Source organism: Dromiciops gliroides, chromosome 6, assembly GCF_019393635.1.
Source record: "Dromiciops gliroides isolate mDroGli1 chromosome 6, mDroGli1.pri, whole genome shotgun sequence".
Lineage (NCBI taxonomy): Eukaryota > Metazoa > Chordata > Mammalia > Microbiotheria > Microbiotheriidae > Dromiciops > Dromiciops gliroides.
The window spans coordinates 278,347,455-278,361,938 of NC_057866.1; the positions used below are offsets into that span (position 1 = coordinate 278,347,455).

Below are 14,484 nucleotides of genomic sequence, written 5' to 3' on the forward strand. Positions count from 1 at the left end.
AAGTGATGCATATTGATCTCTATCAACACCTGAATGAGCAATAAATAGATAATCAATATCTGATAAAACCCAAGAGCTTGTTACTTCAAAAGACTTGATTTCATAAGTGTGCCTAGTCCACCTATGAACACATTAGTGTCTCCATGCATTACATGATCTTTATGACTTGCCATGGCCAATTCAGCAGCCAGGCTGGTCCTTTGATGAGAGACACACCTCCTTTCAGCAGGCTTTTATTGGGTGTTTTCCACTGGATAGAGACCAAGGGAGCTTGACCTCAGTTAGGAAAGCTCCTGAGAACCAAAGGTCATTCTTGTCCACACCTCCATGAGGGATCAGAATAGAGCTGTTGTAGAGAGAGCTTGGTGTATTTGGCATTTACTTTTCCCACAAAATATAAAGCATTAAAGTGCTAAGCTTATTTTGCATCATTTACATAGTAGTAACTAATATACAATAATACAATGGAGTTTTTTTTAAAAGCTAGAAAAAAAGTATAAAGGGAGAGACACTATGTCTGGAAATCCTGTGTAGTATATGAATCATCTTTGTTTTGGTTTTTGTGGGGCAATGAGGGTTAAGTGACTTGCCCAGCTATGAATCATCTTTAATTAGTCTTGTTTTTCATTTTATAGGGCAAATACTCTAAATGCAGTTTTTATAAGTTAGTTTGTATATATCTTGCTTTATTACAAGTTAGTTTAAATTTCAGGAAATAAAATGACTTAATTCTTTATTGGGACACAACAGTTACAGGAAACCACTGAGAGCTAATGTTCTCAAATGTAAACCAGCCCAACACGTTTAAACACAAAGAATAAAATTGGTATTGTATTGAATGTTTGATGTGCTTCCTATGTAAGCTAAATATTACATCATAGGTTAAAGAAGTGCTTAGGTCAGATTTCTAGTAAGGTCAAATAATACACCTTTAGAAAAGATGATAAAATAATTCCCCTCCCCCCCCCACATCAGAAATTCACTTGTCACCATTAAAAGCAAAAACTCTTTAAAAGCTTTAATCACAAGATTTTTTTTTCTGCTGCTTCTGCTATTTATGTGTTTGCTTTGTATAATTACTAATTCATATGAAACCTTTGTTAGGGAAGTTGGATGGTTCAGTGGATAGAGAGCTAAGCCCGGAGTCTTGAGGACCAGAGTTCAAATCTTGCTTCACACTCTAGCTCAAGTCTCTTAATCCTTATGGGCCGAGCTGTTGGGAGCATGAGGGGAGATATTTGTCCAGTGCTCTGAAAATCTTAAAGCCTGACGTAAAGGCTAGTTTGTGGTGTGGCTGCCTTTGGCAGTCTTTGATTTGGGGGAACCACTGAGAAGGCTGTGGGATGAGGTGGTGGCTACAAGAGTGGGGAAGGGAAAAGAACTGAGAGGTGCTGCTGAGGCAAGAGCAGCAGGACCTGCCCATTAACTAGACATGTGGGGAGGAGGAGATTCAAGTCAGGGAGGTGAACCAGGGGAAGAAGGGAAGGAAAAAAAGAAGGAAGAGCGGGAGGGAGGAAGGAAAGGAAACATGGGAGGAAGGAAGTAGGAGGGAGGAAGAAAAGGAAAGAAGAGAGGAAGAAAGGGAGGAAGGAAGGAGGGAAGGAAGAAAGGGAGAAAGAAAGGAAGGAGGGAAGAAGGGAAGGAAGAAAGGAGGGAAGGAAGGAAGGAAGGAAGGAAGGAAGGAAGGAGGGAAGGAAGAAAGGAAGAAAGGAGGGAAGGCGATGCCTTCGATGGCCAAGGAAGTTAGAAAGAAGGCTGGTGGGGGGGTGCCGACCTCACTGGGATCATGGACCTCTTGGGCAGCAGTTGGGGTAGGCCACAAAGGGGCCCTTTTCAGAATCACATTTTCAAATTCATAAAGTATCTAGGACCACAGAAGAAACCAACTTCACTAAGAAAGGTTATTAAGCTCTTATGTAAAACAATTCAGAAGGGTGCCTGACTGGAGTACTCTCTAGCAGTTACCACCAGCGCCCAGAAAACAATGGACACAAGGAATACAATAAAGTAAATTGAAAGAAGAGCCACCACAAAGAAACCGAAGGTGGATGGATCTGAGAAGACACTAGGAAGTGGGAGGGCCATGGGGTGCTATACTGCACGGATTTTCAGATTTCCTCAATGTATTCATCAGTTTTGCTGATTTTTTCTCATCCTTTTATTTTTTCCTTTAAAATTATCATTTGATATATAGGATGGGGGAGAGGGAGGGAGACTGCAACTCTCTCTGAGGATAACTCTGGAGATAGAGTTCAACTTGGAGTCAGGAAGTTCTGAATTCAAATCCTGATTTCAGGCATTTCTTAGCTGTGTGACCCTGGACAAGTCATTTCACCTCTGTCATCCTGTTTCCTCATCTATGAACTGGGGTTAATTAGATTACCTGCCTTCCAGAGTTACTGTGAGGACCAAAATAAGATCATATTTATAAAGTGCTTTGCAAACCTTAAAATCCAATAGAAATGCTAGCTATTATTATCTATTACTGGGAGACATTCTGGTGATGCAAAAACCAAAAGATATTAATTTTGAAAAAGAACTCCTAGATTTAGGGGGGAAAATAAACAGTTCTGGTTTTGTTGTTGTTGGTTTTTTTTTTTTTTTTGCAGGGCAATGGGGGTTAAGTGACTTGCCCAGGGTCACACAGCTAGTAAGTGTCAAGTGTCTGAGGCCGGATCTGAACTCAGGTATTCCTGAATCCAAGTCCGGTGCTTTAACCACTGCGCCACCTAGCTGCCCCAACAGTTCTGTTTTTGATCAGCTGACTTTGATATGCTGATGAAAAATCCAGGTGGAGATGTCTAAGAGGGAGAGGGAGGAGGAGAGGGAGGAGGAGAGGGAGAGAAGGAGAGTGACAAATAGAGGAGACAAAGAAACAGAGAGAGGGACTGAAGGCTTGCTCTGGACAGAGACACAGAGTTCTAGGGGTAGTGAAATATGGATGAACCAGTAAATGAGACAAAGAATCCTCTCCTTGCATTCCCAGAGTAGATATTCTAACTGTTTTATAGCCATCTAAAGTCAAAACCAAATGTCCCATGACTAAGGTAATGCTAAAGGCAAGGTTGCTCAAGAAGTGTTCTCTGCAGGGGCAGCTAGGTGACACAGTGGATAAAGCACCAGCCCTGATTCAGGAGGACCTGAGTTCAAATTCAACCTCAGACACTTGATACGTACTAGCTGTGTGACCCTGGACAAGTCACTTAACCCTCATTGCCCCTTGGAGGGTGGGAGTATTCTCTGTGGTAAAATCAGAATTGATGGCCAGGAATCCTATCACTTACCTATATTACTGACCCCAGATTTTTTTAATGACCCCAAATATTTCATCTTTGGATGAGAGGAAGAGTGACTCCATTCCTGATGGCCTCTCACTGTGGTATCTGCCACTTATCAGCTGACTGTAGTGATGAGGGCTGGACCTGTGACTTCACAGGGAACCCCTAGAAGAGGAAACTCCCTGTCCCAATGCAGGGGGTAACTTCACTACTATGCTCTATAGCAAGCAAGTTACCCTGAGTATTGAGAGTGAGGTGATTTTCCTATGGCTGTACAGCTAGCAGGCCCCAGAGGTGAGGCAGGACTTAACTCAGGTCTTCTTGGTTCTTAGGCTGGCTTTCTATCCATTCTAACACACTGAATCTGCAACATTTTTTTTTGGTGAGGCAATTAGGGTTAAGTGACTTGCCCAGGGTCACAAGGACAGTAAGTGTCAAGTGTCTGAGGTCATATTTGAACTCAGGTCCTCCTGACCCCAGGTCAGTGCTCTATCCACTGGACCACCTAGCTGCCCCCTCTGCAACATGTTTTACTTAAGATCAGCAGAGATAAAACAAGCCAACAAGGAGGGCACAGGGACCCACACCTATACTGACAACCCAACCATTCCCTTCAGGCCCCAACTTGATGTTCTCATATTAACTTGTAGGTCAACTTGCTAAACAACAGTCTGTCACTGTGCAGGGCTGCCACCATCATCAAGCCTACCTGAAAAGAAATGAGACTCTCTTGTTTAGAGCCTGAGTTATGAGAGTCCAAGTCCCTTGACAAATGGGCACAGAACAAAAGGTCTCTACCAATGGCCATGAGAGGCTTTCATCTCGACTTCGAAGTCCAGAGTCACTTAAAAGAAAGAACAGCCTTCCAATCTCATCCAAGCAATTGTATATTGCTATCTTATAAGGAAAACCCCTCCTCTCCAATTGCATCATGAGTCCTTGCCAATGCCAAAGATGCTAAGTTTGAGAATACAGAGAGAATCCCCAAGTTTTAGTTGTCATTTGCATGAAAACCTCAAAAAGGGTGCACTGCTGAGGTAAGTAGAGTGTGTAGCTGGATGATGCTAGACACAAATACAACCCTCTTCACAGAATGCAATTACTGAATTACAGAACAATTTCTCTCTCTCTCTCTCTCTCTCTCTCTCTCTCCCCCAAGGCTTGATTTCTGAAAAATACTTATTGTTATTTCAGTGTATTAAGGAAATGAAAAAAACATGTATTACACATTAAAAAACACCAGGCATAAAAAAGCAACAGTTGCTGTTTATATTGCAGGTTAGCATAGGAAGTCAAATGTGAATTTTGGAGTTTTGAGGAAGCCACAGATGATGTGGGAAGGCCAGCAAATGACATAGAAAAAAATTTAGAATGTCAGAAATGCATAAAATATATGCACAGTATTGTAAAATACCAACACCTTTTATCTTTTAATACCATCATGATTCAGGCTTCTTCTCTGGCATCAAGGGAGGGCCCAAAAGTTTTATCAGATTTTCCAGATCCTGGGGCATTGCGCCTCTGACCCCCAAGATGTGGGAGGGACAACTGTATTTTCAGCCTAGAGGTGCCTCTGTCCTGCAGAGATGCCTAGCGCTCTCCCTGAGTCTCTGGCCTGGATCCTCAAGGCTCGCTTCCCTCCTATCTCCCGCGCTCACTCTCCAGTCTTTTCCATTTTCTCCCTAGTCATCCAAGCCCCCCCCCCCCCGCTTTTATAACCCTCCTTCATGAGTTCTCTTTCCCCAGGAGAATGTAAACTCTTCCAGATAGTAACTATTTTAAACTTGGATTCCCAGCCTAGTGAACATAGTGAGCACCTAACAAGTGCTCACTCATGTGCTGTCTATTCTGTCTGTCTGCTCTCTCTCCATCCAGTATCTCCTCTCAATGTCATGTTCTAGTGGGGAGAGAAAGTACATATAGGAGGGTTCAGCTACAAGTTCAGTGGAAATTCCCAGGATTCCTTAGGTAAGAAGGCAATGCCAACAGAAATGGGTCTTCTTTAGTATAATTTCTGACGCTGAGCCATTTGAGGATGCCAAAGACTTTGGAGGTCACAACTATCTCTTGTAGATCTACAGAAACTGTGGCTGCTAAGGAGGTAGGGGGCTTTGGCATCTGTAGAATCAGACACCAGGCTGAGTTTCCACTGGGGTTGATGCTCAACAAGGGGAGAGGGGGCAAGAAGTAGGGCTGGTGAGTAGGGAGGTCCCTGGTCTTAGGCGATCTCCACTGGGACTCAGAGTGGGGTGGTTTGACCCAGTTAGGCAAGCCTGCCTGCCATGGAAGTAGCAGATGGTGAGCTGCTGGTGGTGGCAGGGATGGCAGGCCCCTAGTTCACAAAGGTTGCACTCCTGAATATCTTTGGGGGTTGGGTGGAAGCTGGGCTGGTAGTCTCCGGGTCTGGCTAATCTTTAGACTATCTATCTACTCTTGTCTTCTCCACTGCCATCCCCATCTTTGAAAAACCACCAGACATTACCATCAAATCAAACTATAATCCTTTATCTTTCTACTCTTTCTCAGGCAAATTCCTAGAAAAAGCTTTCTCTACTTGTCACCTTTACTTCCTTTCACTCACTCCTCAAATGATATTCAATCTGGCTTTGGACACCTACACTCAATTAAATTTGGCCTCTACACAATTAAAAATGCTTTCTAAAGAGACTGTGGGCTGTCAATTGTCCAGTCCAATGACCTTTTCTCAGTACTTTTCCTCTTTACCTAGTCTACTTCATTTGGCACCACTGACCCCCTCTCCTGGGCACACTCTCATCTCTGGGCATTTCTCCCTCCTAGTCCTCCTCCTGCTTGGCTGTCCACAAGACTTGTCAGTCTGCTTTGCTGGTTCTTCACCCAGATCAAGCTACCCAACATGAATGTTCCCCAAGGCTCTGTCCTGGGCTCCCTCCTCTTCTTTCTCCAGACACTCTGTGATCTCGTCAGTTCCCATATACACCTGGTAACTGTCATTCTCCTGAGCTTCAGTCTTGCATCACCTGCTGCCTTTTGGGCATTCCAAACTTGATGTGCCAGAGATGTCTCACCTTGCCCGAGGTAGAAATGATTCTATTTCCCTCCAAACCTACTCCCTTCCTCCAAACTTTCCCATTTCTAGCAAAGGAATCCCCCTTCTTTATTCCAGTCTTCTGGGTGTATGACTTCAGCACTCATGCTCCCTCTTCCTGTATATCTAGTTCCCAAATTCTTTCCACCTCCACTACTATGGAAGCTTTTTCTCTCCTCACACAGACCATCCTAGTCAAGGCCCTCCTCACCTCTCACCCAGACCATTGTCCCAGCCCTCTCATTCACCTTCTTGCCTCAAGTTTTTGCTGTCTCTGGTCACAGCTGTCAAAGTGATTTTCCTCAAGTGCAGATCTGACTATGGCTCCACTGTTCACCAGGCTATCTTGGCTCTTTAAAGCCTTTCGGACAAAATACACATTCCCGTGTTTAGTTTTTACATCCTTTGCAATCTGGCCCCAACCAACTTTTCTAGTCTCACTGTACAGTGCTTGCTCCCTCTTGACATGTGTCAGGCCCAGCCAGTCTTTTCTGTAACTAACACACAGCACACCACCTCTCATCTCTGGCCCTCTGTACTCTGGCCGTGCCTGGAATGAGTTCCCTCTTCACCTCCAGTTTAGAGAATTTATAGAATCCCTTTCTTCCTTCCAAGCACAGCTCAAGGGCTTCCATTTACATGAAACCTTTCTTTAGTTCCCCACATTCTAGAGTCCCCTCTGACCACCATGCATTTGTTCTTTTTATATTTATTCTTTATATACAATACACTTAGGGTTTTTTTGTGAGGCAATTGGGGTTAAGTGACTTGCCCAGGGTCACACAGCTAATAAGTGTCAAGTGTCTGAGGCTGGATTTGAACTCAGGTCCTTCTAAATCCAGGGCAAGTATTCTATCCACTGTGCCACCTAGCTACCCCTATATACAATACATTTAGACACATGTATATTTACATGTGCAGATACATACATAATTATACATATGTAGCTTGTTCCCCCCCCAATTAAAGATTGTTTTATTCTTTGCATTTCTATCCCCAAAGCCTAGCAAAGTACCCAGCACATTGGAGGCCCTTAAGCAAATGAGTTACCATATAAAAATCACTTTGCAAGCCTTAAAACCTAATAATTATTATATACATGCCTATTGATTAATTGGATATTGGAGGTTAAATATTAGATGAAACATATTAAACAATTCTTTGAATTCTAAAACTAAAAAACGTTTGAGGGATGAAAAAGCATCATTCAAAGTTTATCTACCATGAAAAATGCCCTGACTTTCTAAGGCTAGATTAAGCACCTCCATAAGACCTTATCAACACGTCTTTCTGTAGAATAAAGTTCAGCATCATTATTTGCTGACAAAAATTTTGGCAAAACTTGCTTAGCTAAAATAAATACTGTGTCATATGATTTGGTACTGCAATAAAGACTGGAATTTTGAACTTGAGTGACATTTCCCTAAGTACAGTACTAAAAATAGCTAACTTGGATGAACACAATCTAAACTGCAATTCTCACAAAATGCAAAATTTTCTGATGTGTGGTGTTTCATGCACATTAGTAAGGACTTCAAGGGCCAGCGCTGGGAGGAAATCAGGTTAGATCTAAAATAAATTGGACATTATGTAAGATTTTTTTTAAAGTGGGGCAATTGGGGTTAAGTAACTTGCCCAGGGTGACACGGCTAGTAAGTGTCAAGTGTCTGAGGCCGGATTTGAACTCAAGTACTCCTGACTCCAGGGCCAGTGCTTTATCCACTATGCCACCTAGCTGCCCCCATCATGTAAGATTTTAAAAATATATTTCACAACTTCACCATATTAAGAACATAATTCTTTAAGGTACTGAGAAGATTGCGATTGATTCTGTATCAGTTTTGGTGTGGGATGCTTTCTGATATTTGCCCATAGAAAGACTGATCTAACATATTGCCATAATGGCAGACCAGGGTGTATTCAGGGAGGACTAGCACCTGTGGTGGGAGGGCTGCTTATCCACCTTTGTTGTCTATGACTCACTCAACTCTCACCGCTGCCACATCCAGGTAAACCATTTCAGTAGAGGGCTAACCAGGTTGAGGGTAACGGAGGGGTCTCAAACCCTTCAGTGAATCAGGGGGGTGTCTACTTTGAGCAGGGGAAAACTTCCCCTGGCAGTGAGTGGAAGAGAAAACTCGTTCCACCAGGCATGGAGGCAGCTGAAGCAGGTGCTAGGGAGTGCTTAGAGCTTGGTCAGACATCAAGGGTGCATCCACCTGTCCTCCTGACTTCGGTCTTGCTACTGGACTTAAATGACTCTGGAAGAGAGAGAGTGAAGCTGATCACTGCCCAACTCTGCCTCACTTGAATACAATTCACAAGAAAGTCAAGACACTAGGGCAGCTAGGTGGTGCAGTGGATAAAGCACCAGCCCTGGATTCAGGAGTACCTGAGTTCAAATCCAGACTCAGACACTTGACACTTGCTAGCTGTGTGACCCTGGGCAAGTCACTTAACCCCCATTGCCCCGCAAAAAAACCAAACCAAAACAAAACAAAAAAGAAAGTCAAGACATCACCCCTTGATATCGCTGGCCCTCTTCAAAAAGAAGGATGAACAACAATGGCAGACCGGGAAGTTGAAAACTTCATGTCCTGGCGATCTGAACAAAGAATGTAACTGCAACTACAGAATCAATGATTTTAGTGTTTGACCAGCCAATCAACAAGCATTTATTAAGTATCAACTATGTATTAGGCACTGTTCTGGACTTTGGGGACACAAAGACAAAAATCAAATAATACTTGCCCTCAGGGAACTTACAGTTTAGCCAGTAGAGCCATGCATATACACAGATCTATATGAATTAGGGGAGGGGAGGAGATAGGATAAGCAGGTGGGAGAAGGAAAAAAAAGTCCATGCCGAATGTACTCATTTAAATGAGTTTTGACATATGGTACCTACTTTGCTGGGCTTTTATGAAGAAAATTCTCTGTCAAGCTTAAGGTACTATATACAGGTTATGATGAACAGGATACTATCAGAAAAACCTGGAAAGACCTACATGAACTGAAACAGAGTGAAATGTACTGTATATAAAATAACAGCAATAGTGGGGGATGATCTGCTGGGAAGCATGTGGTTATTTTCAGCAAGGCAATGATCCAATATAACCCTGAAGGACTTATGAAGATTGCAGCCCACCTGCAGAGAAAGAACTGATAGTATCTGAAAACAGATGGAAACACATTTTAAAATGTTTTTTTTTCTTTTCCTTTTTGACAATTCCTTAATCTGAAGTTTTGGGTTTTTTGACTGTTTTCTCTCACAACTAGCTAATATGAGAATTTTTCCATGACTACTCATGTATAACTTATTTTGAATTGCTTGAGTTCTTGTGGGTGGGGGGTGGGAATGGAGGGGGGAAGAGAAGTTGGAACACAAAGTTTTTTAAAAATTGATGTTAAAATGTTGTTTTTACATATATTTTGGAAAATAAATGAGTTTTATGGGAAACAGGGATTTTATGAGACTGCAATAAGAAAGGACAGTATGGCAGGCACGGAGGATAGTGAATGCAAAGGCCAGTCTGGCTGGACCTCAGAGGATGGCAAAGGCTGGAGGGAGGCTTTAAAAGCAAAACAGAGGATTGTCTGATTGACCTTAAAGGCAATAGGGAGCCACAGGCACTTACTGAGTAAGTGAAGGGTGAGAAAAAGAAACTGAACAGGCTTAGGCTGGGTGAGTAGCCTGAGGGCAGAGTTGGAGTGGAGTGAGTGAGCTGTGGATCTAGGTGAGCTGCAGGATGGAAACTTTGCAACAAGTTCAGGTCTTGGGTAAAAGTTAATAAGTTCTGGGCAGCTAGGTGGCTCAGTGGATAAAGCACCGGCCCTGGATTCAGGAGTACCTGAGTTCAAATCCGGCCTCAGACACTTGACTCTTACTAGCTGTGTGACCTTGGGCAAGTCACTTAACCCTGTTGCCTTGCCAAAAAAAAAAAGTTAATGAGTTCTGTTTCAGCCACATTGAGTTTGAGATGCCTAGGAGATGTACATCAGTTGGAGAGATGCGTAAGTAGAGTTCAAGAGAGAGACTGGGGGGGGGGGCAACTAGGTGGCACAGTGCATAGAGCACCGGCCCTGGATTCAGGAGTACCTGAGTTCAAATCTGGCCTCAGACACTTGACACTTACTAGCTGTGTGACCCTGGGCAAGTCACTTAACCCCAATTGCCTCACCAAAAAAGAAAGGAAGGAAGGAAGGAAGGAAGGAAGAAAGAAAGAAAGAAAGAAAGAAAGAAAGAAAGAAAGAAAGAAAGAAAGAAAGAAAGAAAGAAAGAAAGAAAGAAAGAAAGAAAGAAAGAAAGAAAGAAAGAAAGAAAGAAAGAAAGAAAGAAAGAAAATTAAGAGAGAGACTAGGGCTGGCTATATAGATGGGTGATACATCTACATAGATAATAATTAAAGTCATGGCAGCTGAAGAGGTTACCAAGCAAGAATACAAAAGTAAAAAGGAGATGCCAAGGATAGATCCCTGGATGATACCCCACATTCAGGGGGCATGAGCTAATGATTCAGCAAAGGAGATTGAAGAGTGGTCATTCATATAGGAGAACCAAATGAAGGCTGTGTCACAAACATCCAGACAGGAGACAGTACCCTGGGTCAAGTATGATCCGAAGCACCAAGGGCTGCAGAGAAGTCAGCTAAGAAGATAGGGGAAGGAGAAAAGATCACTGGGTTCAGGAATTGACAGATCCCCGGTAATTTGGAAGGGCAGTTTCAGTTGATTGATAAGGTCAAATGTCAGTTACACTTTCACAAATAAGTTCTATAATAACATTCCTCGTTGTAAACTGAATAAATACCTCGTTTATTTAATGTGTATACACACATAAATTACACACACATGACCATTTTTGAATTTACAAAGATGCTATTTTATTTAGTATAAGTGTAATTAAAGGAGTGACTGAATTCACAGGAGCTTTTTGTTATTTGGTATTTTCTGAATCATCTCCTATCACGAGGGAATCCACAAAATTTGGTGTTAAACTTTCTCTTTCTTAAAAAGTTTAGAATATTGGTCCTATGTCTTAATATATCCATCATTTTTCATTCACCTTTGCACCTGGACAAATGGGCATTGCTTGCAAGTTAATTCCTCAGAAAGATGACTGTATGGCAGAATGAGTCCTCCCTCATTCTGGTCTGAGCAGTAATGAGTACCAGTTCTAGCAGGTCCTACCTACCAGAAAGGAACAGGTTCAAGCATTGGCTGAGTGGCATAAGTCTGCCATCTGGAAGACCAAAAATACTCCAATAGGTCTATGATTTCACAGATTTGGGAGTTCTTCCAACAAGGAAGATCATGACCCATCCCTGCCTGTCTGATCTGTGTGACCCCCTGTTAATGCTCTCCCCAAAGTTCCTTTTGCTTTATTGTGATGTCATAAGGGTAGCAGTGGGGTGTCCTGGCTGGCCCTCAGCCACCCCTCCCCCTTGCTATATGACCAGACTATCTTCTCTTGTTGCCATACAAGCACTCTATGATACCCATGACTCCTACTGTGTGTTCTGTGCCTGCTCAAACCCACTACATACTTCCATTCCCTTCTGTGAGTTCTTTAGTTCTTTGGGAAGTGATATCTTGCTGCCAGATAGCAATGCTACTATTGAAAAGATGAGCCTTTGCCTTCATGGGATACTTGGGGTCAATAAAAGAGATTTCAATTTGTTGAAAGCAATGTGCCTGTGTTCACTTCCTCCCAACTTTGGCTGGCCTCACTGTGGATCTATACTGTCCATCCAAGAAGAAACCTGGACAATTGGCATTCTCCATGCACTTGGTCTTTCCCGTGTGGATGGGAAAGCTGACCCCCTTTCAGTAATTACAGATCTTTCTCAGAAGGCTCAGTTCATCATTTATCAAGCATTTACTATATGGCAGGCACTGTGCTAAGCACTAGGGATACAAAGAAAGGCAAAAGCCAGTAAGTTGGTGCCCTCAAGGATCTTCACTATCTGCTGGGGGAGATGACCTGTCAATATCTAGGCCCATGGCTCTGCCATGCTTTGAGGCTGCCCACAACAGTAGCACCTCACAGAGAAGCAGGCACACTGGAGGACTCTCCCATCCCCTGGGAGGGAATCCTCCTCAGCTTCAACTCAGAGGAGGAGCTCCATCATCCCAGAGATGAAGATCTCGGAGAGGCGCATGCCCAGTTCATTAACAAAGCGACACTGAATAAGGTTGTAGGATCCCAAATGATGCTGAGGTCTGGATAGGAGACACCTTGATGGAGAAGAGCCTCAAAGACAACATTCTCTTTCTTTTTCCAATCAAATGCTTAATCTCCATCATCTCCAAACAGTAACATTCCACAACAGCGTTTCATATTCTCCACACTTTTGCTAATTCTGACATGGAAAAGTAAGGGTCACATCACTTGTGAATGCCTGCTTGCACCCCACTAGTCCAAGTGAGGATGAATGTAACCCTGATACAGACATGTAAAAAAGAATCTATGGGGATGGGAAAGTAGGCATAGGGGCTCTTAATGGATGATATTCTCTCAACCACTTTTGTTAATAAAATCCAAGACTTTTTCCACCCCTTTGGTAACTTCCCATCTTCAGATACTTTGTGTCTAATCTCACAATGCTCTCAAATGTACCACCACCAGCATGCTCTCCCCTATGGGTACTCGATCCAATCCGGTTGCTTTCTCCATCTTTTCTATTATTGCCATTGCCACCAAGATACTAATGGCTGAAGTGCAGTGAGTCCACACGTTTTAATGGAGAAAACCATTTAAAAATAGTTTTAGCAAAACTTTACTCTTTTGGCTTTGTTTGTAGGCCCACGTCTGTTTTCATCCTCGCAAGCCGCCGGGATGATTGCCTAATCAGCTATCTTGTCGAGCATTTTTTACGCTCTACTGATTCTGTTTTGGGAGGAGCCCCCCCTTTCTTTGTGAGACCTCACGGGGGCTTTGAGGCTAACCCTGTGCTGCCTTCAGCAGCCAGCCCCGTCTGGCTGAGCCCTCTGGCCTCCTTGGGGCGGTCGGGACCGCTGGATGAGCCTGGGACATCGGCCTCCGGGCACTTAGGAGGTTGCGCACCCCCCCCCCCCTTTCTCCAAGGCCACTTTCCTGACTTTTTACAGGCCGGAGGAGGCCACGCCTGACCCTGCTCAGGCTGAGGGCCGGCTCCGAGACAGTGCACTCAATGCCCATGATCGACCACCAGCCTTGGGCCCCGGGCCTCGCGAGCCCCCAACCTCCCTCTGTTCGCCCTCCCCTCCGGAGATCGCCGGGCTGCTCTCAGGCCCCCGGGTGCAAAGAAAGCCCTTTGCAGGCTGGCCCTGGCGGCCCCCCCCCGGCTGCAGTGCCTCAGTTTCCCCGGGACGCGGGGCTCCGCGGAGGGGCTGGCCACGTACCGTGCTGTCTCTGGCGGCGGCGGCCACGGCGAGGGGCAGGCGCGCGGCGGGGGGCGCGAGGGGCGCGGGGGCCTGGGGGGCGGGCTCAGGGCTCGGCTCGTCGGCCGGGGGCTGCTGCTGCGGACCGTACAGCCGGTGGCACACGGCGCCCACCAGCCCGCCCCCGGCCGCGGCCGCCGCGCCCAGCTCCCCCCAGCGCCGCCGCCGCCGCCGCTGCCAGGCCTCCTCGTCCTCCTCCCGCTCCTCCGGCTCCGCCGTCGCTCCGGCCTCGGCGCCCGGCCGCCCCCGCAGCGACCGCCCCGGCCCCGGCCCGGGCAAGGCGGGGCCCAGGCACCGCGGCGCCGCCCACAGCAGCCGCCGGAGGGCCGCCATCGCCCGGCCCGGCAGCGCCGCTGTCACCGCGGCAGCTGTCAGCGCCCGCGGACCCGGAGCAGAAGCCGGGATCTCGCGATAACGGGCGCAGGGGCGGGGGGAGCGAGAGGAGCGGGAGCAAAGGGGCGGGCCAGAGGCGGGGCGAAGGAGGAGAGAGCGGGGATAGGAAGGACAGGGAGGAGAGGGGCCAGGCTAGCCGGGGGCGGGGCTAAGAGCGGCGTGGTTATCGGGGCGTGGCCCTGTGCTAGAGGCGTGGCTCTGGATAGCCGGAGAAGGCTGGGAGGGAGAAGTGGCCTCTCGCTGCTGCTGGGCTACGCACCCGGCTGCCACTCACTCCAGCCCTCCTCTCCCTGGATGCCCCTGCTCGTGGGAGGGGCCCTGAGA

At 45.7% G+C, this 14,484-nt stretch overlaps 1 protein-coding gene across 2 annotated transcripts in view; it reads right to left on the minus strand.

Moving 5' to 3' along the window:
- Nucleotides 1–14,115, minus strand: part of MICU3 (mitochondrial calcium uptake family member 3) — a 93,189-nt gene extending 79,074 nt beyond the window's left edge. For both annotated transcript variants that reach the window (XM_043970940.1, XM_043970939.1), the window contains exon 1: nt 13,729–14,115. In XM_043970940.1, coding sequence (XP_043826875.1) covers nt 13,729–14,100 — 372 coding nt within the window. In that variant the 5' untranslated portion in view covers nt 14,101–14,115. The remainder of the gene's footprint in view (nt 1–13,728) is intronic.
- Between the last annotated feature and the right edge of the window lie 369 nt (nt 14,116–14,484).